The sequence below is a fragment of the Schistocerca cancellata genome, chromosome 6 (assembly GCF_023864275.1).
Source record: "Schistocerca cancellata isolate TAMUIC-IGC-003103 chromosome 6, iqSchCanc2.1, whole genome shotgun sequence".
Lineage (NCBI taxonomy): Eukaryota > Metazoa > Arthropoda > Insecta > Orthoptera > Acrididae > Schistocerca > Schistocerca cancellata.
The window spans coordinates 521,755,434-521,782,442 of NC_064631.1; the positions used below are offsets into that span (position 1 = coordinate 521,755,434).

At 46.1% G+C, this 27,009-nt stretch overlaps 1 protein-coding gene across 1 annotated transcript in view; it reads left to right on the forward strand.

The window, feature by feature from the left end:
* Positions 1 to 27,009, forward strand: part of LOC126191378 (uncharacterized) — a 69,054-nt gene that overhangs the window by 19,347 nt on the left and 22,698 nt on the right. The window contains exons 2-3 of the mRNA XM_049932230.1: positions 6,265 to 6,839; positions 13,382 to 13,594. Coding sequence (XP_049788187.1) covers positions 6,265 to 6,839; positions 13,382 to 13,594 — 788 coding nt within the window. The remainder of the gene's footprint in view (positions 1 to 6,264; positions 6,840 to 13,381; positions 13,595 to 27,009) is intronic.

The window sequence follows — 27,009 nt, forward strand, 5'->3', positions numbered from 1 at the left end:
GAAGCATAGCTACTATAATAGTGTCAGGTGGAGTTTGCATCCATGTCCAGAACTCGGTATGCAGTGAAGCTGTGGCCCTTCAAATCCCTCTTGAAGCTGTGGCTGGTATAAGGATGACGCTGGAAATGCCTGCATTTTATATCTTCCTCCAGCTGGTGCAGTAACCTGAATGCACTGGTTGCACTGATTCATCAACTCCCTAAACCTTCCCTACTTTTGGGAGATCTGAACACCCATAACCCCTAGTGGGGTGGCACTGTGCTTAATGGATGATGTAGAGATGTCGAAACTTTCCTGTCTCAACTCGACTTCTGCCTCTTACATACTGGGGCCCCCACACATTTCAGTGTGGCTCACGGCACTTACTCTGCCATTGATTTAGGCCTCTGCAGTCACAGACTTTTCACATCTGTCCACTGGAGAGTCCACGATGACACATGTGGTAGTAACCACTTTACCATCATCATGTCACTCCACAACAGCCATTCCTCCAGTCGTCTACAAAGACAGACATTAGAAAAAGCAAACTGGGAAGCTTTCACCTCTGCTGTAACCACTGAATCTCCCTCACATGGTACAATCGATGTTCTAGTTTAGCGAGTCTGTAGAACGATCGTTTCTGCGGCGCAAAACACTATCCGTGGCTCTTGAGGGTGCCCCCGGCGAAAGTCAGTATCTTAGTGGTTGTCAGAAATCGCTGAGACCATTAAAGTGCGTCGGCGAGCTCTACAGCGACATAAGTGGTAGCCTTCCCTAGACCACCTAGTAACTGTTACACGGCTCCGTGCCTGCGTTCACCAGCTTATAAGAAGACGGAAAAAGGCGTGTTGGGAGAGGTACGTCTCCACCACTGGGTGCCATACATCACCTTCCCAAGTCTGGACGAAGATCAGACGTCTTTGTGGGTACCAGACCCCGACAAGTGTTACTGGCATTAACATCAATGGCGCGTTATTTGCCGAGCACTTTGCTGAGCACTGTGCTCAAGCCTTTGCGTGAGAGGATTATCCTCCAATATTTCATACCCTCAAACGGCGGATGGAAGAGAAAGCCCTCTCGTTCACTGAACTTCACTCTGAACCCTATAATACTCCATTTACAGAGAGGGAGTTCCTCAGCGTCCTTGTACATGGGCCTGACACAATCCCTATGCCAGATCGGATCCAGTCAGATGGTTAAACATCTCTCGTCTGACCTCAAGCGGCAGCTACTCCCGATCTTCAACCGCATCTGGTGCGATGATGTCTTTAAATCGCACTGCTGGGAGAGCACCATCATACCGGTGCTAAAACCCTGTAAAAACCCTCTTGATGTGGATAGCTGTCTGCCTATCAGCCTCACCAACGTTTTTCATAAGCTGTTAGAACGTACTGTAAGTCGGCGGTTGTTTTGGGTCCTGGAGTCACGTGGCCTACTGGCTCCATGCCAGGGCGATTTCCTTGAGGGTCGCTCTTCCACTGTTAATCTCGTGTCCCTTGAGTCTGCCATCCAAACAGCCCTTTCCACACGCAAACACCTGTTTACCGTCTTTTTTGATTTACGAAAAGCTTAAGACACGACCTGGTGACATATCCTTTCCACGTTATTTGAATTATGTCTCCAGAGCCCATTCCCGATTTATATCCAAAACTTCCTATCGCTCCAAACTTCTGTGTTCAAATTGATACATTCATAGTTCCCTCCATATCCAGGAGAATGGGGTCCCACAGGTATCTGTATTGAATGTGTCTCTATTTTTAGTGGCCATTAACTGTCTCGCAGCAGCTGTCAGGCCATTGGTTTCACCTTCTCTGTAAGCAGACGACGTCTGGATTTCGTACTGCTCCTCCAGACGCCCAATTGACTTGGCTACTTCACCTTCGTCAGCTTAAGCGGAAGTGCTGGCAGCACCTCAACGCCCTCCGCTTCCTGAGCAACACCAACTTATGTGCGGATCGCTCTAGGCTGCAGCATCTCCACAGAGCCCTTGTTTAATCTCGTCTTGAATATGGGAGTCTGGTTTATGGTTCGGCAGCGCTCTCAGCGTTGCGTTTACTCTACACAGTGCACCACTGCGGCATTCGACTGGCATCAGGAGCTTTTAGGCCGAGTCCGGTGACCAGCGTCCTGGTGGGAGCCGGAGTCCCGCCATTGAAGGTTAGGCGTGCACAACTGCTCACCTGTTACGTTGCTCACATTCATAGTTCTCCTGAATTCCGAATTACCGTCTCTTTTTCCCCATCCACGGCGGTTCAGCTCCCTCATCGGAGGCCCAGGTCAGGCCTTAAGATTGTGGTTCACGTCCAATCTCTTCTGTATGAAGTAGTTCCTCCTGCCTTCACCACCTATACTCGAGGTCCATTCACGTACATCTGTTTGGTGTACACTTAGGCCAAAGCTTTTCCTTGATCTTTCACATGGTCCTAAAGACTCAGGTAATCCTGGATCTCTCTTATGTCACTTTCTCTCGATTCTTGACATGTACTGGGACCATGAAGTGCTTTACACTGACGAATCGATGGCTAATGGTCACGTTGGCTTCACATACGAGGGTTGCCCAGAAAATAATGCACCGCATTTTTTTTCTCAGCCAAAAACAGTGTTACAAATGGGAAACGCTTCGTATGTATTATTTGAAGTCTCCCGAGTAAGTGCGCCAAGTTTCCGTCAGTTCCGACGGATAGCGTAGCTGCAGGACAGTTTCAAAATGGCATCTGTAGGTGACGTACGTTACAAGCAACGTGCCGCCATTGAATTTCTCACTACAGAGAAAGAAACCGTGGGAATATTCACAAACACTTGTGCAAAGTCTATACAGCATCTGCTGTCGACAGAAGTACAGTTGGTCGGTGGGCACGGAGGGTGAGGTCGTCAGAAGGCGGTTCAGGAGCTCCACGAATTGCAGCGGCCAGAGAGACCATCCATGGCTGTCACATCTGACACACCTGACCTAGCCCCGCGGACCTCCACTTGTTTTGTGCCATTAAGCGATGCCATCCGTGCAAGACATTTTGAGGTCGATGAAGAGGTGATTCATACAGCGAAGCACTGGCCCCGCCACGAGGACAAGGATTGGTACCGACAGAGCATACACGCCCTTGTTTCGCCCTGGAGGAAGGCCATAGAATGGGTGAAGATTACGTGAAAAAATAGGGTGTGTAGATAAAACACTATTCTTTCGTGTGTGTAATTCTTATTATGTTCAATAAAGAATTGTCGAAGGAAAAAAATGCTGTGCATTACTTTCTGGGCAACCCTCGTATGTTCATGGAGGACATGTTGAACAGTACTCCTTGCCAGATGGCTGCAGAATTTTCACTGCAGAGCTGGCAGCCATTTCTCGTGCTCTTGAGCGCGTTTTTTCATGCTATGGGGAGTCGTTTCTTCTGTGTATTGACTTCTTGAGCAGCCTACAAGCTATCGACCGGTGCTACCCCCGCCATCCTTCACTAGCGACCATGCAGGAGTCCATCTATGCCCTGGAATGGTCCAGTCGTTCCGTGGTGTTCGTGTGGACTCCAGGCCACGTCGGAATGCCAGGTAACGAACTTGCCGACAGGCTACACGGGAACCGTTTCTGGAGATCGGTATCCTTGTAACTGACCTACAATCATTATTACGCCGCAAGGTTTTTCAGCTTTGGGAGACGGAATGGCATAGTCCCAGTACGAGCAACAAATTGCGTGCCATTAAGGAGACCATGAGTGTGTGGAAATCCTCCGTGCAGCCTCTCACAGCAACTCCGTTGTTCTCTGCCGGCTCTGCATTGGCCATACATGGCTACCTCTTATGTCGCGAGGACCCACCTCGGTGCCACTGTGGATCACATATGACTGTCGTTCACATCTTGCTGGACTGCCCACTTTTAGCCGCTCTGCGGCGGACTTCTAAACTTGCCAACGCCCTACCTTCGGTGTTGTGCGATAATCAACAGATGATTTAGTTTCACGTTTTATTCGTGTGGGAGATTTGTATTGTACTATCTAGGGGCAGATATTCATCCTTCTCTGAGGTCGCCACTCTCCCTCCATTTCAACTCTGTCGCACTTCGTTTGTATTTGTCTTGTTGGTCGTCTTTTCCCTACATACGTTCATCTCGCCTTGTCTTTTTGGCGTGTACATTTTAACGTGTTGCAGAGTTGCTGGTTCAAACTCCTTTATTGTGATCAGCCAGCCCAGGCCATATGCTCTATGGTTTTAGTTCCTTCTTCTACTTTTCCTTGCGTTGTATGTTTTCCCCATTTTTTGTTCCATTCGTTTTCCTTTTAGGTGTGGTTCCTCATTCCTTTCCTTCTTCTACTTTCCCAAACGTACTTTGCGTGTTTGTGTACCTTAAGTCCTGATAGTGTCAGGGAAAGGGGACTGATGACCCTGTAGTTTGGTCCCTTCCTCCTGACACTTCATCACCTTAAAGTGCTGTGAGATTGTGCGGATGGCTAGACTTGGCGTTGTCACGGGCTGTCCATTTTATTGGCCACCTTAAGTGAATGTCTCCGACTTAGTCTCTGGGCGGCCAGCCGGTGGTCAGCTTTTATGTCTGATTGTACACCAGCAGCAAGACACTATAAATACCTTCGCTGCACGATATCTATGGTAATGTTACCGATGACAGTGCCACTAAAGAGGTGTCACTAAACACGGTTTTCTGAAATATCTCACTAAAGAATAGAAACAAAATACTCCAGAATTCCAATAAACTGATGAAAATTGAGCACTTTTGTAGTACAAATCCCCTGTGTAGTGGCGCAACTCGGATCACTTAACAGGCCAAGTATTTTGTTCCATATTGTACACCAGTTAGACCCTTTTCAGAACATATTTATACAATATCTCCATTCTTAGCAATCATACACAAACGCCCGCTCGACGAAAGATAAATACCTAATGCTTCGAGAGTTACACACACCAGAACAAACGAAAAAGGAATAACCTGCTGAATTATAGACCCAATGATGTCGATTTGGAGTAAGAGGTTTTGTGTGTGCTAAGTTGAATTATTACGATTTATCTCCAAGAAACTATCTGCTGACATGTTGTCAGTACGGATTCGGAAAATATCGCTCGTGTGCTACACAATTAGCTCTTCATGCTCATCAAGTAATGCGTGTTACAGACAGGGGATCCCATATTACTAGATCGCTTTTGACACAACTTTTTGCATCCGACTTCTAAACAACTAGCATGCCTATGAAGTAACCATTTAGTTCTGAGACTGTATTCGCCATGTCCTGTCAGAGACGTCACACATGTCGTAATAAACGGAAAATATAGCAAAACAGAAGTGACACGTCATTCCCCAAGGAATTATTACAGACACTCTTGTGCTCTGAATCTGTATAAATTATTTAGGAGACAATTTGATCAGACCTCTTGGGTTATTCCAAATGTTGCCTACCATCTAGTAGTGTGATGATCAAAACCAATTGTAAACTGATATAGGCGAGATACCTGCATCTTGCAAAAAGGGTCAGTTTGACCCTCTGCAATGAAGTGTCCATTCACATCAGTACTACAAGGAATCCGCAAAGTTTCAGTAACACGAAAAACCACTCAAATCCAAAGCCTGCCAATTCTGCTAAATGCCTAGGTATTAAAAAAATAAGGAACTGCCTCATTGCCCTTCTGCCTTTACACCTGTGACTGCTTAAGGAGACATGAACTGCAGTGAGTGTGTGAACTTAACGAAAATGCTCTGAAGATCTGCCTTTCGAGTTGAAATTTAGATTTGCAAGAGAACTCAGTGGGTGCACAGCTCTTTCGTGAGTTCTGGCGTGGTGCACACGGTGCAGCCTGTTTTTCTTTCCCTGGCTGCTTATCCTTCAGCCTGCTGCAACTCCCTATAGTCGCTCCTTCCCCTTTACCCCCGACTTCCCCTCACTGTGTTCTGATTCATATCGATCTGGCCCTCCACTTGGTTCCCTGTATTGCTTTCATTTTGTTCCTTCGGCATGTTCTATTTCATCGTTTTGGCATTTAAGACCCCAGTTGTATGGCCGCAGGTTCAAAATTTTCTGTTTTTAGTGCGTGTATTTTGGTCCCTTTATACCCCAAACCAACCAACCAAACAGCACAGACCTTCTTTGGAGACAGCTGAAAGCAGCGAGCAGGGGCAATGTGCCTAAACAACGCACAAACTGGTAAGAAACCCTTCTTGAACGTATAATGACGTAGAAAATCACCTTTCTTCTGCCAAGGGATTTGGATCATTTCAAGACAGTCTTAGTACATACTACAATCCTGAACCAAATTACTACGAATGCACTAATTGGTGGTCCCTACTTGCAGGTGAACATCGTAGTCATTCCCCGAAGGCAGTGTTGCCTACATCTGCTTCTGGGTGGAGCAGAGATCCAACTGAAGATCAGCAGCGATATTACGAACTGTTGGGGGATGTCTATGTGTACGAACCAAACAGCAGCAGAGAACTGTTGATACTGCGCAGAAAAGTGGGTTACGCCATATATGGCATACCAGACGAAGAACCAAAGTGTGATAACGCCCACACGGGTTATAGTGAGAGCAAGTACAAAACCGTGAAAGCTGTCGTCGAATTCATCAGATATGTAAACAAGAAGACGAAAGAGAAAGATGAGCTTCATATGGCCATTATATTTGTCTTCGTGGAACACCAGAAGCAGGTGCTGCAGTTCCCTGTATTTAGAATACTACTCACAGAAACCACGTGGAAATTCGTGGATATGAATTGCCGCGTTTATTCATCGTGGCAGGATTACTTGACACATAATGAACTGCCAGAAGGAAAATTTTGCTGGCCTCTCAAAGGAATATACAGTGCTGACTCCAACGACAAAGTGCAGCTTGGATGGGGCAGTACACCTGCAGCACAACCTGGCAGGAAGGTAAACTTACTACTTCTGCTTAACTTTTACAGATAACATGATTATTGTTTTTAGAATAATCTGTGGTTGGTGCTTGAAAGAAGCACTTGGCTGCATGAACTTAGTATTTTATTCATTTTTTTTATTTGTTGCTTCTTCAGCCACACCAGGTTCGTGTTACATCCCTTCTGACTGGAAGCAGCATACGTAAAAAAGTATTAAATGAGTCACTATAATAATAATAATAATAATAATAATAATAATAATAATAATAATAATAATAATAATAATAATAATAATAATAATAAACCCTGTGGAGGCCCGGGAAAAGAATAGGCCTCCGGTATGTTCTGCCAGTCGTAAAAGGCGACGAAAAGAACAAACCACTAATAAGGCTAACCCCCCCCCTTTTAGTGTGGTTACTTGGTTCAGGACAGAACTAAAGAAGCCTCGGACAAGCGCCGTCAAGGTCGGGGACGACGCTTGAACCCTATGCCCGCCCACAATGGTAACGACACTGCTAGCCAACTGGAAAATGATTTAAATCCAAATAGAGGTGCTTTGCAGGATATGCTTCCTGCAACCACCCTAGAAGGAAAGCAAAGATAGAGGATGAGATGGTCAGATGAAGTTAATCGACACCTCATGTTCTGTTATTACCAAGCAACAAACCTAGGAACCAACACAACTGGATACAGATCACAAGTATACACAACATTTATTACCAGATACACGGAATTAAAATTTTTAGCAGAACAACGACTAGCTGATCAGATCCGTGTTATAATAAAAAATAACAGGATACCCCAGTCAGAATTAGAAAACATAAAACAACAAGTACAACAAATACTGGAACAAAATGTGCAATTAGAAGAAGAGGAAGAAGAAGAAGAAGAAGATCAAGTAATGGACTCAGACAGCCCAGATCAAACAAAGACCAACACGCATCAATTAAACAATCACAGGAAAACGAAATCTTAAGACAGTTACCAGAACAATCACAAATAGAACACGAAGTCACACACATTAGATATAAAAGAGAAATTTCAGCTGACATATATAGAATACAAAGACACAAATACAGACATTAGACCATTCTTGCATAGACCACCAAATAACCCACAAGTCGAAATAACAATAAAAACTATCAACACCATCATCCACAACAAAATTAATGAAAACACAATGATGGAAGAGTTACAACTACTGGTTTATATTGGAGCACTCACTACACTAAATATACACACTAGGCAGAGATCAGAACCAACCAACACATAGAAGAAACCCACAAAACCAGCATGGCAACACAGGCTACAGATCAGAATAGAAAAACTGAGAAAAGACATCGGACAGCTAACACAATTTACAAGAAATGAAATATCAGACAAAAAACGAAAAAGGTTAGGTAAAATCTCAAAACAAGAAGCAATAGAGGAATTACATGAAAAGAAGCAGAAGTTACAAGCATTGGCCAAACGACTTAGAAGATACAAAAAAGTGAAAATAGAAGGAAATAAAACCAAACATTCAACACAAACCAAAAGAGATTTTACCAAACAATAGATAACACACACATTAAAATAGACAATCCACCAAACATAACAGACATGGAACACTTCTGGAACAACATATGGTCAAACCCAGTACAACATAACAGGCATGCATGGTGGATACAAGCAAACACTCATACAAGATGATACCACAAATGCCTGAAGAGATAATTTTGCAACATGAAGTCACCCGAGCAATTAATTCTATGCACAATTGGAAAGCCCCTGGAAAAGATAAAATAGAAAATTTGTGGCTAAAGTGGTTCACCTCAACACATTCACATCTAATGAAATTATTTAACAGTTACATTGCAGAAACATACACATTCCCTGATACACTTACACATGGAATAACCCATCTGAAACCTAAAGTTCAAGCAGACACAGCAAACCCAGCTAAATATCGCCCCATAACATGCTTACCAACAATCTACAAAATATTAACTTCAGTCATTACACAGAAATTAATGACACATACAACACAGAACAAAATTATAAATGAAGAACAAAAAGGCTGCTGCAAAGGAGCACGAGGATGTAAAGAGCAACTGATAATAGATACAGAGGTGACATATCAAGCTAAAACTAAACAAAGGTCGCTACACTACGCATACATTGATTACCAAAAAGCTTTTGATAGTGTACCCACTCATGGTTACTACAGATATTGGAAATACACAAAGTAGATACTAAATTGATACAGTTCCTGAACATAGTAATGAAAAACTGGAAAACCACACTTAATATCCAAACAAATTCAGATAACATCACATCACAGCCAATACAGATTAAGCGTGGAATATACCAAGGAGACTCATTAAGTCCTTTCTGGTTCTGTCTTGCTGTGAACCCACTATCCAACATGCTAAATAATACAAATTATGGATACAATATTACTGGAACATACCCACACAAAATCACACATTTGCTATACATGGATGATCTAAAACTACTGGCAGCAACAAATCAACAACTCAACCAATTACTAAAGATAACAGAAGTATTCAGCAATGATATAAATATGGCTTTTGGAACAGACAAATGTAAGAAAAATAGCATAGTCAAGGGCAAACACACTAAACAAGATTACATATTGAATAACCACAGCGACTGCATAGAAGCGATGGAAAAAAGATGCCTATAAATACCTAGGATGCAGACAAAAAATAGGAATAAATCATACAAATATTAAAGAACAACTAAAAGAAAAATATAGACAAAGACTAACAAAAATACTGAAAACAGAATTGACAGCAAGAAACAAGACAAAAGCTATAAATACTTATGCTATATCAGTATTGACCTACTCATTTGGAGTAGTGAAATGGAGTGACACAGACCTAGAAGCACTCAATACACTTACACGATCACAATGCCACAAATATAGAATACATCACATACATTCAGCAACAGAAAGATTCACATTAAGCAGAAAGGAAGGTGGAAGGGGATTTATAGATATAAAAAACCTACATTATGGACAGGTAGACAATTTAAGAAAATTCTTCCTAGAACGAGCAGAAACTAGCAAAATACACAATGCAATCACTCATATAAATACATCAGCTACACCATTGCAATTTCATAACCACTACTACAACCCTTTAGATCACATAACATCAACAGATACAAAGAAAGTAAATTGGAAAAAGAAAACACTACACGGCAAGCACCCGTATCATCTAACACAGCCACACATAGATCAAGACGCATCCAACACATGGCTAAGAAACGGCAATATATACAGTGAGACGGAAGGATTCATGATCACAATACAGGATCAAACAATAAACACCAGATATTACAGCAAGCATATTATTAAAGATCCCAATACCACAACAGATAAATGCAGACTTTGCAAACAACAAATAGAAACAGTAGATCACATCACAAGCGGATGTAAAATACTAGCAAATACAGAATACACCAGAAGACATGACAATGTAGCAAAAATAATACGTCAACAACTTGCCATAAAACATAAACTAATCAAAAAACACGTTCCCACATACAAGTACACACCACAAAATGTACTGGAGAATGATGAATACAAATTATACTGGAACAGAAAGATTATAACAGATAAAACAACACCACATAACAAGCCTGACATCATACTCACCAATAAAAAGAAGAAATTAACACAACTAATTGAAATATCCATACCCAACACAACAAATATACAGAAGAAAACAGGAGAAAAAATTGAAAAATACATCCAACTGGCTGAGGAAGTCAAGGACATGTGGCATCAGGATAAAGTCGACATTGTCCCAATTATACTATCAACTACAGGAGTCATACCTCACAATATCCACCAGTACATCAATGCAATACAGCTACATATATATACAACTACAAAAATCTGTAATTATTGATACATGTTCAATTACCCGAAAGTTCCTAAATGCAATATAACATATACCATACAGTTACAAGGAAGTCACGCTTGACCGAGGTCCGCGTCACGTTCCATTTTTAACCAGACTTAAGTCTGAGAAAAAAAGTCAATAATAATAATAATAATAATAATAATAATAATTATTATTATTATTATTATTATTATTATTATTATTATTATTATTATTATTATTATTATTATTTGCGTTATTATTATTATTATTTGCGTTATTATTATTATTATTTGCGTTATTATTATTATTATTTGCGTTATTATTACTGTTACTATTATTATCAGTATTAATAGAATCAGTAATAACAAAACAGTAGAAGCATTATCAATGTCATTGATTAGTCTACAATAGTTGAAGCCTCGTTTGGTATTGTAAGAAGTGGAAGGGATAATAAGGAGAAAATTGAACTGGTACTAACGATGGCTGTTAGGAAAGAAGAGAACTTCAGTTGAGAATGCTGTAGACAAGAAGGAAAAAAAGTTGGGGAGGATGGGTTGAAGAGGGTGAGCCCCAGACAAATACACGGAAGAGGTAGGTAGCTCTTGTAATACACACTGATCTGCCAGAAAATCACTTAATAGCCGGTATGTCAGGTCACTGTGGATAACAGCGGCAACGTGGCGTAGTAAGGAAGCAATGAGGTGGAGTGGAACATCTGTGCGCACGCGCATGCGCGCGCAACTAGTCACCTAATTCCTGCAAATCCCTGCGAGGACGACGATGAGCTCTGACGCAACGATTAATAACTTCTCAGATGTGTTCGATCTGGTTCAAATTGTGGTAGTTGGTGGGGGGGAGGGGGCAGCACATCAGTTAGATCTCGGAACTGTTCCTCGAAGCACTCCATCACAATCCTGGCCAGGTGACACGGTGAACGAAATTTTTTAAAAACACCGCTGCCATTGGGAAACATGACCGTCATGAAGTGGTGTACGATGCTCACTGGCCATGATCATACCTTGCACGAGCTGCACTCGACCATGGACACCCATGTGAATGAAGTGAATATTCTACAGAGCATAAGGCATTTGCCACCAGCTTGTTTCTGTCCACAGTACAGGTGCCAAGGATTTGTTGCCCTGGGAGAAGACGGATTGGCGCACACGCACTCCCGGTTCATCCCCCGCATCGGAGGCTAATTTCACGGCTTACAATTACAGTTCGTGTGCGACTGCTTCTCTCCAAAGTGGAGTCCTAGCCTTCACCACTTAAACTTGAAGTTCATTCACGAACACCTCCATGGTGTACACCTGGGCCGCGGCTTCGCCTGGACGTTTAACATGGCACAAAGGACTCTGAGGACCCCGTGACTCTCCACTGTCACTTCCTCTCGATTCCCGAAATGTACTGGGGCCATGAAGTGGTTTACACCGATGGCTCAATGGCTGATGGCTACGTTGGCTTTGCCTATGTTCGTGGAGGACATATAGAGCAGCACTCCTTGCCAGATGGTGTTTCCACTGCAGTGCTGACGCCAATATCTCGTGCTCTTGAGCACATCTGCTCATGCTCAGGCTAGTCATTGCTGTGTACACACTCCTTGAGCAGCCTACATGCTAATGACCATTGCTACCCGCGTAATCCTTTACTAGCGACCATCCAGGCGTCCGTCTATGTTTTGGAATGGCCCAGTCGTTCAGTAGTGTTCGTCTAGACTCCAGGACACGTCGGAATCCCAGGCAATGAACTTGCTGCCAGGATGACCGAACAGGCTATGCGGAAACAGCTGCTCTGAAACTGACTTGCGTTCTATCCTACGCCGCAAGGTTTTGTGGCTTTGGGAGACAGGATGCATAACCTAAGTATGTACAACAAGCTGTGTGCCATTAAGGAAAATACAAATGTGTGGAAGACCTCCGTGCCCCTCCATATCTGCATCGATCGGCGTATATGAACTGAGGACAAAACGGCGGTCTGTCGCTACCGTTCGTCCTTCCGGGACCTTTCGGGGTGGAAATTGTTGAAGCTTGATGTTCTTACTTGTTAAATCCATGGGATTCAGTTTGAGAGACCTTACATGTGATACTGTAGTGTAGTATTCTGTAGCGGTAAAGTGACACCTTGACAGTCGGCCATGCACTGGTAGCCGGCTCAAACAGCAGAAACATTTTGGAACTTCTGGCTGTTACTTTCGGTACCCCATCTTTGTATTCATCGTTCTGCTATGCCTAAGCATCCGAAACTCAATCTGTCCAATGCGTGTGCCTCCTAGTCAAGAGTCGGCCACGGCTATAAACTCAGTGGGACAGGAAGGCTGATTTCTACCAGATGTTCTTAGGATTCTGCTAGGATTATCCATACCAACGTCAAGAAATGGAAACATACCAGGAGATAGTCTTATTGAAGGTAATACCATCAACAACGACGGAGTAACATATGCATTGACCGTAAATGAATGAGACACTGTATTCATCACCAACGTTAGCTACTTAACTCAAAGCCATCAAATTGTAGTTAACCGAAGATAACCTTCCTCAAGATCCTTATAAGTGACGACAAAAAAAGCCATTTCATTCTCTAGATCAAGAGTAGACCTAAGTTCCCTTAATCTTCGTTTTCCCAGACAGCACCAAATGTTGAAATTTCGTTGTTTTTACAGGTGGTTAAAGTAGCAGATACAGTCAGCACTGTGGCTGCGCTAGGGGCGACTGGCATGTGTGTCGTCGGTGTGTTCACCCCGTTAGGACCACTAATGGCGGCAGCTGGTGTTTGTAGCGCTGTTAGCAGCATCTACAGCGCGATACGCAGTGCTACGTCACTGGCCGACCGTGGTATTCATGGCCAAACTGTCAACCCCTTCACCGACGGTCAGGTAATGTCTTACTTATATAGTTACTTCTCTCTACAGGTTCCTCTAGTACCGACCAAGTTACTCCCTAATGTCTTAACACATAACCTATCATGCCTTTCCTTCTTATTGGCAGTGCTTTCCATACAGTCCTTTCCTCCTCGATTCTGCAGAGAACCTCATTTCTTACCTTGTCAGTTTAATTAATTTTAAACATCCGTCTGTTACACCACGTATCAAGTGCTATGATTCTCTTCTGATCTGGATTTCCCACAGTCCATGTTTCACTACCATAGAATGCTGAGCTCCAAACGTATATTCTCAGAAATTTCATCCTCAAATTAAGGATTACGTTTTATGTTAAACTTCTCTTGCCCATGAAATCCTTTTTTGCAGTGCCAGTTTTTTTTGTCATCCTTGTTTCGTCCATCATGGGTTACTTTCTTGCTTAGGTTGCACAAGTAACTTAATCCATTTCGTAATCACCAATTACGATGATAACGTTCTTGCTGTTCTCATTTCGGCCGCTTCACATAATTTTCGTCATTCTTAGGTTTTCTCTGTCCATATTCTGAATTCATTAGACAGTACAGTCCATGAAACAGTTTCTGCAATGTACATCCACTGAGAACAGCATTGTCTTCAGCGAATTAAAGCACTGATAACCTTTCACCTCGAATTTTAATTCTACCGTCCACTCTTTCATTTATTTTCTCCATTGCTGCTTCGATGTACAGATTTAACAGTAGGAGCGATGGACTACATCCCTACCTTGCACCATTTTCAATCCAAGCACTTCATTCTTGGTTTGACAGTATCACTGTTCCATTTTGATTCTTTTACATATTAGATATTACCCGTTTTTTCGTATAGTTTAATCAGTTTTTCTCAGAATTTTGAACACCTTTCACCATATGGCATCGTGGAATGCTATTTGCAGCTCGACAAATCGTATGAACGTGTCTTGATTTTTCTTCGCTTTACCTCGATCATACCGATAGACGCCTAAAAAATCGCCAGTTTTCTTTTCCATTCTTCTGTATAATATTCTTGTAAGGAGCTTGGATGCAGCAACTGTTAAGCACGTGGTGGAATAATTCTCACACTTGCTTGCAATATATGGAATTTCGTGAGTGATGTTATTTCCAAACGTCTGTTCGTCTAGGGACCGGTCTCATAGATTATGTGCACCGAATAGCCATTTTGTTGCCATTTTCTGGAAAGATTGTAGAACTTTCAATGGTATGTTAACCATCTGTACTTCCCTTACTTAATCCCATGTCCTATACAGCTCCACCCCCCCCACCCCACCCCCTTGGGCTCCCGGTTGTTTCGTGAGTTGGCGCATGGGGTACAAGGGGTATAAAGTTATTGCCAGTTCTTTCTGTGTCTGCATTTCCTTCATCATACCCTTCCTCCGCTCCTCCGCTCCTCCGCTCGTATGGCAGAAAGGCCGTACCCGATATTTCTTTTTTTAGTTCCTTACTTCGCCGAGTGTTTGGCTCTGTTAAACTTCGAATATAATTTGAGGACTACCCATTGCTCCCAGGACAGTTTCCAGGTGTTGTATTTCTCGTTTGAGGTGTTGCGGCTCACATTTTCGTCCTGCTTTCGTTAAGAGTGTACTAGTCATGCCTCTTTTTTGGCTCGGGTGGTGGTTTGACAGTTTGTGCAGGTATCGGTTCGTGTGTGTCTGTTTTCGATACACGCTGTGTCCCAGCTTTTCGCCGTCCCTTGTGACCAGCACATCTAGAAATGGCAGTTTCTTGTCCTTTTCAACTTCTGTGGTAAATGTTGTTGGCATGGAGGCTGTTCAAGTGTCTTAGAAAGTCATTGAGCTGTTCTTCACCATGGCTCCACACCACGAAAGAACCCCCCCAGGGGGTCCACAACTCTTTTGTGGATACGTGCGTAGCGAGCACGGGACCCCGAGCTAATGTGGCCTTCCTTCCTTTCCGGGCTGCATACCTTCCCTTTCCGCATCCTTCCCCATCCCTATCTTCGCCCCTCCTCCCCTCATCCCTGGCTCTTTCCTTCCCTTTCTCCCCATCTGGGAGTATGGTTCGTGCCTACGTCCGGAGACGGACGCTCGTAAATGTACTGCATTCTTCGCCTTCCTTGCTTTTATGTCTTCGTCCTTCCTTTGTCCTTCTCTTTTCCTTACCTCTTCTCTTTACCCTTTTCTCCGCTGCGGCGTTTGAGACCTCTCTTCTTTCCTTTCCCTTTCTTTCTTCCTCCCTGTGCGTGTCTGAAGGCCGACCCACGCCTTTTGTGCCTAGCCGGTGACGGGGTAACGTGTAATTCCCCGCCCTGGGTAGACAGGTAGGACACGTACGTACCCCCTGGTAACGGCCAGGCCCAGGAAGGGGTGATTACCCGAGCTGATACCTTCCGAAAGTGCCGATTGGTCCCTCCGTCCGTTTGTCGGGAGGTGTGACCTGAGGTGTGAACAATCACCTAAGGCGGGAGTGCCCTCAGAGGGCCCCCACAAGGGAGGAGCGCGCCATCGGAGACGCCGGTAATCATGGGGGATTCTTCCGCAATGGTTTCCTCACCTTCCACTATGTCTGCTCATAAACGTAAGTATACCGAGTCTCAGCCACAGACGATTCTTCCATCGTTGCCACAGTTCCTTGTTGTTTCTCGGTCTGACGGAGGTCACGACTTCTCCACGGCCAACCCTTTCATTATTCAGAAAGGTGTCGACGCAATTGCAGGTCCTGTAAAGTTCTTGTTCCAGATTACGGAATGGCACCTTGTTTTTAGAAACAGTCAGTGCCCTCCAGGCAAAAAATTCGCTGCGTACTTCACTGCTACACACCTTCCCTGTCTGGGTTGAAGTGCACCGCACTTTAAATTCTCGCGTGGAGTCGTGTATACACGCTCCCTCGATGGATTGTCTGATGAAGAAATTCAGCACTACCTGTCTGACCAGGGCGTAACGGCTGTTCATAGAGATGTGAAAAGGATTGACACGAACATCATTCCAACCCGCACTGTCTTCTTGACATTTGACAAAGTTCAACTCCCATCGAAAATCAAAGCAGGCTATGAGATAATTTCCGTTCGCCCTTACGTCCCAAACCCTATGCGTTGCTATCGATGTCAGCGGTTCAATCACACCAGCCAGTCCTGTTCCAATCCGGCCAAATGTGTTACGTGTGGCAAGGATGCCCATGAGGGTGCTTGTCCACCTCCATCCCCTCGCTGCATCAACTGTATGGGTGACCACCCTGCTTCCTCTCGAGATTGCCCCGTTTTTAAGGACGAAAAGCTCATCCAGGAAATAAGAGTGAAGGAAAAGGTGTCGACCTTTGCTGCTCGAAAATTATTTGCCAGTCGCCAGCCCACCGTGCCTCAGACAGGAAAATACAGCACTGTCCTTGCTTCTCCTCGGCCAACAAAGGAGGCGGCCACGCCGTCTTGCGACCTCACCTTTAGTGCCACGGTCGTCAGATCGGCCAGCGCAAAGATCGCCCGTTCAACCTCACCACTTTCGCCTGCCCACTCTATGGCTCACCCTTCGTCGGGTTCTGCTAAATCTCGAGCCCAAAAGTCAGACGCCAAGTCTTCGAAAGAAGAGCATACTCGTGAAGAGTTTTTATGTACCGCAACTTCCCAACCATCGGTTCCTCCTTTATCTAAACATCATACTTCCAAGAAGGCTACAAAGAAAACCAGTTCCTCTCCTTCTCCGCCAAGGCGTGTCCCATCTACAGCACCACCTGGCGGAAATCGCCCTCGGCCGTCTTCTGTGTCGCCGAGGCGCACTGCTGGTGGCCGGTCAACCGGCCGATCGCTGGTGGCAGGGGCTGCTCCTGACCAACCTATGGATCAGGATCTTCTGCTTTCAGCTGAATGCCATTCCATGCTGTCGGTCGCAAGCTCTGAGCAGTCGTTGAGTTGACAGCACCCTTGGTCACATTCCTCCATTTTCTGTTCACCCTATGTCCATTATCCACTGGAATATCCGCGGCATTCGAGTCAATCGGGATGAATTGTCGGTCCTCTTACGATCCTACTCGCCGGTCATCTTCTGTCTTCAGGAAACAAAGCTGCGTCCCCATGACCGCTTTGTTCTCCCTCATTTTCAGTCCGTCCGATATGACCTCCCCTCTGTTGAAGGCACTCCAGCCCATGGAGGACTCATGATTCTTCTCCATGATACTCTCCATTATCACCCAATCCCCTTAAACAGATCCTTCCAAGCTGTCGCCGTCCGTCTTTCTCTTTCCGGATACACGTTCTCTCTTTGTACTGTATACATTCCATCATCCACACCAATGGCACGAGCTGATCTCCTTCATCTTCTTGGTCAGCTTCCACCCCCCTATTTGCTGGTTGGGGACTTCAATGCCCACCACCCGCTTTGGGGATCTCCACGTGGCTCTCTATTGCTAGACGTCTTCCACCAAGTGGATCTAGTTTGCCTCAACACTGGGGTCCCCACATTTTTGTCTGCCTCCACGACAAATTTATCTCATTTGGACCTTGCGGTCGGTACTGTTCCGCTAGCTCGGCGCTTCGAATGCTTCGCCCTTGATGATACACTCTCGAGTGACCACTTTCCATGTGTCCTTAGACTGCAGCCTCCACTGCCTTATATGCGCTCGCGACGCTGTAAATTTGCCCAGGCCGATTGGACACTTTTTTCGTCTCTAGCGACATTCGATGACCGTCGCTTTCCCAGCGTCGACGATGAGGTCACACATATTACCGACGTTATTTTTACAGCTGCGGAACGTTCAATACCACGCACCTCCGAATTGCCCCGGCGCCCCCCAGTTCCTTGGTGGAACGAGGCATGCCGTGACGCAATACGTGAGCGGCGACGTGCTCTTCGCATTTTCCGTCACCATCCTACTTCGGCCAACTGTATCCGCTATAAGCAGCTCCGTGCGCGATGCCGTCGCGTCATCCGCGATAGCTAGAAGGCAAGCTGGAAATTCTTTATTAGCTCATTTAACACCTTCACTCCCTCCTCGGAAGTTTGGAGTCTGCTTCGACGGTTCTCAGGCGCGCCTAGTTTCTCCCCGGTCTCTGGGCTCACTGTCGCGCATGATACCTTAGTGGACCCCGTCGCAATTTCTAACTCGTTGGGTCAGTATTTCGCTGAGATTTCGAGCTCTTCCAATTACCCGCCAGCGTTTCTCCCGAAGAAACGTGCAGCATAAGTGCGACATCTTGCTTTGTCCTCTCCAAATCACGAAAGCTACAATACTGTTTTCTCCATGCGGGAACTCCAACATGCCCTCTTCTTCTCGCTCCTCCGCCCCAGGACCGGATGGTATCCATGTCCAAATGTTGCTGCATTTATCAACCCATAGTCTGCGTTACCTCCTTCGCCTTTATAATCGAATTTGGACCGACAGTACCTTTTCCAGACGGTGGCGGGAAGCTGTTGTTCCCGTTCCGAAACCTGGAAAGGACCAACATCTCCCCTCTAGCTATCGCCCCATTTCTCTCACGAGTAGTGTCTGTAAGGTTTTGGAGCGTATGGTGAATTACCGTTTAGCTTGGTGGCTGGAGTCCCGCAGTCTTTTAACACCAGCCCAATGCGGATTCCGAAAGCGTCGTTCTGCAGTTGACCATCTTGTTGCTCTCTCCACTTATATCATGAACAATTTTCTCCGGAAACGCCAAACAGTAGCAATATTTTTCGATCTGGAGAGAGCATACGATACCTGTTGGAGGACAGGCATCCTCCGCACACTGTTCTCTTGGGGCTTTCGAGGCCGGCTGCCCCTTTTTCTTCGCGAATTTATGGCAGAGCGCACATTTAGGGTGCGGGTGAACACTACTCTCTCCCGTACTTTCTCCCAAGAAAACGGGGTACCCCAGGGTTCCGTGCTGAGTGTTGTACTGTTTGCCATCGCCATAAATCCAATTACGGATTGTCTCCTTCCTGATGTCTCGGGCTCCCTCTTTGTGGACGATTTTGCGATCTACTACAGCTCTCAACGGACCAGCCTTCTCGAACGTCGTCTTCAAGGATGTCTCGATCGCCTCCACTCGTGGAGCATCGAAACCGGCTTCCGTTTCTCACCCAGTAAGACCGTTTGTGTCAATTTTTGGCGACGTAAGGAGTTTCTTCCGCCCTCATTACATCTAGGTCCTGTCAACCTTCCGTTTTCAGACGTCGCTAAATTCTTGGGTCTTATGTTTGACAGAAAACTGTGCTGGTCCTCCCACGTTTCCTATCTTTCGCTCGCTGTCTGCGATCGCTTAACACCCTCCGTGTCCTGAATGGTACCTCCTGGGGAGCGGACCGGGTGGTGCTTCTCCGCCTCTATCGCGCCTTAGTGCGCTCGAAATTGGATTATGGAAGCATAGTCTACTCCTCTGCTCGGCCGTCTATTCTTCGGCGTCTCGACTCTATCCACCACCGTGGATTACGTTTAGTGTCTGGAGCTTTTTACACTAGCCCTGTGGAAAGCCTTTATGCTGAGAATGCTGAACCTCCGCTGTCCAATCGGCGAGCAGTCCTCCTGAGTCGTTATGCTAGCCATCTGTCTTCCATGCCTGCTAATATCCAGCCCATGACCTTGTTTTCGACGCCTCCTTTGATGTAGGGTATGCAGGCCGCTCCTCCTCCCTACTACCCCCGGGAGTCCGCTTCCGTCAACTGCTCCATTCTCTTTCCTGCCGCTTTCCTAAAACCTTCTTGACAACTTGGGGTACAGCACCGCCTTGGCTCCGTCCCCGGATCTGCCTGCTCCGTGACCTTTGTCGATTTCCCAAGGATGGTACCCCATCACTTGTTTATCGTCGGGCATTTGCTGCTCTATGTGCAGAAATGACGGACGCCACATTTATTTACACCGACGGCTCGAACACATCGTTAGGTGTAGGGAGTGCCTATATTGTTGGCGACACCCCAAATCGCTTTCGGCTTCCCGACCAGTGTTCGGTTTATACTGCGAAGCTTTACGCTGTTCTCCAGTCTGTCCACTACATCCGCCGCCATCAGCGGATACAGTACGTTATCTGCTCAGATTCTCTCAGCTCTCTCCTCAGTCTCCAAGCTCTTTACCCTGTGCACCCTCTGGTCCACCGGATTCAGGGCTGTCTGCGCTTGCTCCACCTGGGGGGGCGTCTCGGTGGCGTTCCTCTGGCTCCTGGGACACGCTGGTATCTGTGGGAATGAGGCGGCCGATATAGCGGCTAAGGCTGCAGTCTCTCTTCCTTGGCCAGCTATTCAGTCGCTTCCCTTCACCGATCTACGGAGCGGTTTATGTCGCAAAGTTGCTCATTTATGGCATGCGCGTTGGTCGGCACTTCCCCGTAATAAATTGCGGGAAGTGAAAGCCCTTCCTTGCGCTTGGACCTCTTCCTCCCGAACGCGTCGTCGGGAGGAGGTAATTTTAGCTAGACTCCGGATAGGGCACTGTCTTTTTAGCCATCGACATCTTTTAAGCGGTGATCCTCCCCCACTCTGTCCCCACTGCTCTCAGCTGTGGACGGTAAGACACCTTTTAATTGAATGCCCCTATTTTAATCCGTTACGCTCCCGTCTACAGCTGTCGCCTGATCTATCGTCGATTTTAGCAGATGACACGCGCTCAGCCGACCACGTTCTCCAGTTTTAGTGACAGTGAAATGACGTCAGTCATTTGAAGCTTTTTTGGGGACAACCAGCCCCTTTCTGTAGTGGATTTTTAAGCGTTCCTTCTACTTTTAGTTTCTCCAATTTTATGACTTTGTTCCAATTGCTGCTGGTTTTCAATTTCGGTCTTTTACTGTCTTAAGTCACGGGCTGGGGGCTAATGACCATAGAAGTTTTGCGCCCTAAAACCACAAACAAACAAAAAACTTCCTCTTCGGTCAGTTGTCGTTCAGTGAGGTCGACCACTGTGTGTGTGATATGTCGGGAATCGCCTTGTCGGTCTGCTTCCGGCATATTTCAAACTTTTTCTTCTGTCGCTCGGTGCAGCGCTAGAGTTCTTTCTGCATGCTCCTGGGAGTGATGCCGTCGATCTTGTCCCAGTCGTCTCGATGCATTCTGCAACTTAGTTGATAGAAAATGTCCAGAAGTTCCTGATCAGTTCTTGCCAAGTCTCTCCGTGTTGTATGTATTCGCTCACGAAGAAAAGCTCGTTCCATTCTGTCGTAGATACGATGTGCTTCGACGGTGGTGAATAGGCGCTTACATCTCAAGAACTTCGGTGTAGCACATTCATCTCGGCACCGTGACAGAAAGGCGAGAGAGGACATCAGTCGCGCTTTCTTCTTCCGTCGTTGGGCAAGGCGTCGGTACATCCTGCAGATCTCCTCCCCGTAGAGGCATAATACAAAATTGTTAAGGCTTTCGTGGCCACTTGTTGACAAACTGCCTATTGGCTTCTGTCTCGGGTTCTTCGGCCGACGTTCATTTAATGATTTTTCTGACATTTCAACAGCACGAATGGCTGGCATTGTCAAAGCTTCACCCTCCATTGCCGGTGGTGAACTGGAGCAGAGCTCGCGGCCGCAGACTACATGTACCTGGCGCGCCAACTATATTCTGAAATAGATAAAGCGTAAAGTTCCAGACGAAAGTTTACCCAAGCAATGCTACTATCAACTCTTGTACTATGAGCTGTTTAGAGTCTACTGCACCATTCCTATTATCCCTACATAAGGAAACCGTTAAATAATCGTTATCGATGTAAATATTCAAAGTGTATTCTCGCCAAAATTTGGTGTTACTACTCATCAAACACCACGCTAGTACTGATAGGTCTGTCCTGCGGCGACAAGTGAAAATAACATATTCAAACTGAGAATAGATCACTGAAGTCGCTCTGCAATCAACACTTCACCCCAATGCGAACTCATTGTTACGTGCATACCGAGTTACATAGTATGGCATCCAAGGCTGTTCCTTGCAACTGCACAGACGTGACACGGCTTCTGACACGGAGTGCACGCTGACATCAATCTAGAAGAGAACTGTGGCGTGACTCTAGCTCGCAGCTACAACTTTGGTTCACTCTGATATCATTAGTGACCAGATGCCTCTACGTACCAACCTGGAAGCAATGGTGGTCAGAGTGCAAACGACTCAAGAAATCACGGTTTGGAATATCTACTTACCTGAGGGTAGGCCACTTACCTTAACTGTCTACCTTAGTCCAGCAACTCCCGCTGCCATTTCTCCTCCTCAGGGACTTCAGTAACCACTACCTGCTATGGGAGAGTGCTGCTTCAATGGGTAGGGGTCTTTTAATTGACCAAATTATTATTGGCCTCAATTTGTTTCCTCAATGAAGGTTGCCCTACCGACTACAGTGCTGCTCATCACACCTTTGTCATCGATCTCACGATTACTCCCCTTCTCTCATGGCCTCCCTGCATTGGTCATCCCTTGAAGACCTTAGTGACAGTGATTACTTCCCAGTGGTTTCCTTTCCCATGCTGCTGCTAGGCAGAGCCCCCATCCCCACTGGGCGTTCTGCAGAGCCAATAGACCTTCATAGACATGTGCTATGCATTCCAGCATCATCCTCTCGAAATCCATTGATGCGGTCGAGCAAGGCGTCTCTGCAACTATTCTTCTTGCTGCTGGCACTAATGTGCCCCTATCCACAACTCCACATCGTCGATTGGTACCGTTGTGGACGAAGGATGTAGCAGTCGCCTCCTAGGACCGCCGACGGGCGCCGCAGAGATTTTAATGACAACCTGCATAAGCCAACGTCCTCGCATTTAAACGTTTCTGCTCAGGCTCGTTATTACCTTAATAAACAGAGTAAAGAGGAATACTGGAAACCCAATGTTTCCTCCCTGGGGACGTATGCCTCTTCATTGCAGGCTTGGTCCAAGCTCCGTTGACTTTCGGTCCGCCAACGCCAGTCAACTGTCCAGGGTCTTAACCTCCAACACACACACACACACACACACACACACACACACACACACACACACACACATATATATATATATATATATATATATATATATATATAATTTCATCTTGCACCATGCTGAGCCCTATAATGAACCATTCACTGAATACAGATTCTTGCATTCTATTACTTATTCATGAGACATGGACTCAGGCTCAGATTCCATCCAACGTTCCCAGAGGCATCTCCTCATGGGCTTCAACCGAATGTGGCTCATGGGTGCTTTTCTGTCACAATGGCGAGACAGTATAGTTATCCGCATCCTCAAGCTCGGGAAGAAACCGTCTCTTACAGCTATCACCCAATTAGCCTGACGAATGGACTTCTTAAACAGCTTTAGAGGATGGTTGGAGTCAACTAATGTCAGGTACTCGAATCTTATCGCCTTTTGTCAACGTATCAGTGTGGCTTCTGCAAATCACGGTCAGTAACTGACGATTTATGCAGATGGGAAACAGTCATCTGAAGGCTTTTACTACCTGCCAGTATCTTTTCGCGGTCTTCTTTCACCTACACAAGGCACGCAACATGGCTTGGTGCCATCAAATTTCAGTTCTCTCCATGTCTGGGGCTTCTGTGACCTCCTTCAGACTTTTATCTGCGAGTTTTTTTTCTCACTGGCTCTTCCGGGTTCAAGTTGGCACTCACTCAATGCACTTCGGATTCAGGGGAATGGTACCAATGAAAACTCTGTACAGTGTCACACCCTTCCTCATAGCCATCAATGGGCTTGTAGCCTTGTTGGGCATGTGGTTACCCCAGCAATGTCTTTTACAATTTTGCATCTGGTGCAGCTTCCACTCAGTAGCATCTGCTGAGCACTGGCTCCTAGACGCCATCCTACAGGCCACTGTGTGGGCCATCTCCCATGGTTTTCATTCTCCAAAATACCACCAGGGAGCTCTCCAGTCTTCGGCGGGTTCGTATTTACCTACCACAGGGAGTCAGCCTTTGCAGCATTTCTTCCCTTTCGTGCTGCATGTCTATCCTTCTGCTGTTCATTTTGTCCTCCCTTGGGGAACATGTCTGGCATGTTACTTGGAATATTCTTCATTATCTGTCGCTACCGTAAGAGCAGTCTCACTATTGTTTTTCACTCCCTTTTACTTTGTTTCCCTTCTCACATTCCTCCCCTTCGGTGTTTGAGGATTCTCTATTTCGTCTTTCTACCTGTGTACTCTTGAAGGCCAGCCCATGCGTATAACGCGTAACAGGTGAATTAGTAACGCGTAATTCCCAGCCCCAGGTCGACAGGTAGGGTTCGCACATACTCCTTGGTACTGGCCACGTCCAGGAAGTGGTGACTGTCTGGGCTGGAACCTTCCCAGATTGCCGATTGGTTCCTCTGTCAGGTGTTCTGGAGGTACGTGTGAACAGTCACCTAAAGCGGGCGCACCCCCTTTTGAATGGGCCCACAGTTCGAAGGAAAATGGCGTCTGAGACGCTGGGAAACACAGGGATTTTCTCGCAATGAGTCAATAATTTTCGCAATCAACGTCCACGAAAGGCAAACGTAATAAAGCTACTGATACAAAGATCCTACCCGCTGCACCACAATTCCTCGTCGTCTCATGTACTAAAGAGTTAGGCCTTGACCAAGGTCAACCTGTTTATTATTCAGAAATGTGCTGATGGAATTGCTAGCCCTGTGAAATCGTGCTCTCGTTTATGGAATGGAACTTTGTTTTTGGAGACTACTACTGATTCTCAAAGCACACAGTGCTAGCTGTCTCGCTTCTCCTTGGCTACCTGGTTTGTGTTCAGGCTCATAGATCTTCTTGTAATGTAATTTACACCAGGCTGCTTGACGGTTTAACCAAGGCCGAAATCGAATCTTACCTCTGAACTTGTCATTGAAATCCATTGTGTAATGAAAAATGTTGCCCATCCACACTGTTATCCATCGCCGGCCGGAGTGGCCGAGCGGTTCTAGGCGCTAGTCTGGAACAGCGCGACCGCTCCGGTCGCAGGTTCGAATCCTGCCTCGAGCGTGGATGTGTGTGATGTCCTTAGGTTATCTAGGTTTAAGTATTCTAAGTTCTAGGTGACTGATAACCTCAGAAGTTAAGTCCCATAGTGCTCAGAGCCATTTGTTATCCATCTTCTATAGAGTGGTGCTACCATCAAAGATCAAAGCATGCTAGGAAATTATCTCAGTCTAGCCATACATTCCGAACCTGACGTGCTGCTACCAGTGTGTCGTTTCAACCACACCAGTTCAGACGTAGGGAAACGTGTAGCTTGTGGCAGCGATTCACACGAGGGCGATTGTCCGCCTCCTCCTCCCGGCTGTATCAACTGCAACGGTAGTCATGCCACTTCCTCTCGGGATTGTCCCATGTATCTTGATTAGTGGGCTGTCCAAGAGTCTGGGTAAAGGAAAAAGTTCCTTTCCCAGTCTTGTTAGCCCCTCTCCACGAAGGACATGGCCACAAAGACACAAGACCTCAAATTGAGCTCAGAGGTTGTGAAATCCCCCATTGTCAAGGTAGCATCGCCATCCCCCTGTAAAGCTGTGAAACAAATCGTCAAACTCTCACCTCAATGGGCGAAGCCACCAGCTACGCAACTGGTAGCCTGGGAAGGACAGGAGTACTCCTTTGCAGACTTCCTCTGTCTCTCCAGCCAAACAACACCCGCGTCTTCGTGTAACCGGAAAGGCTCGAAGAAGTCCACCAAAGGCAAACGGTCTCCTCCTCTGCCAAATCTAAGATCTTCGACAGTGTCGCCTCTTAGTACCTTGGCCCATGCAATCCAATGCTTCGGTGGACTCTGGGGCGCAGGATCCTCCTGCTTCTGTGCCCTGTCATAGAGAAAGACGCTGGCTGTCAATCGGCAGAAGCTGAGTTGACACCCCTACATCTCCTCATGACTGTCTTCCAATGGAACATTCGTGGACTTCGGTCCCGCAAAGAGGATTTATGGCTGCTCTCCTTGTACTCTGCCTTCAGGAAACGAAATTGCGCACTGATGACTGCTTTGAGCTCCCACATTACTTTTGGATTCGTTTTGACCTTCCGCCTGAGATCGGCATTCCATCTCATGAAGCGTCTTGCTGCTCATACAGGATGACATTCATAGTCAGTCCACCTCCCTGACTACCCATGTTTAAGTTGTTGCAGTTCACATTTCGTTTCATCAACTGACTTCGTACCTCTGTACCATTTACGTACCTCCCTCATTCGATGTCACCAGTGCAGACTTCCTTCACCGCATTGGGCAACTACCTCCCCAGTTTTTGCTATTCGGTGTCTTCAGTGCGCAACTTCCCCTTTTGGGTTCTCACAGGACTTCCACAGGGGTGCCCTCTTGGCTGACGTTGTTAACCATCTCAACCTCTTCTGCCGCAACACAGGTGCACCCACTTGCCTTTCTGAATCCTCACACACCTAGTCCCATTTGGACCTATCCTTTTGCCCTGCCCAGCTTGCCCATCGTCTTGAGTGGTCCGTTCTGACTCCTACTAGAGCGACCATTTACTGGGTGCTTTCAGTCTGCTGACTCCTACCCCATCCACATGTATGGCCTCCCCTTGCGGGTTAGGGGGTTAGA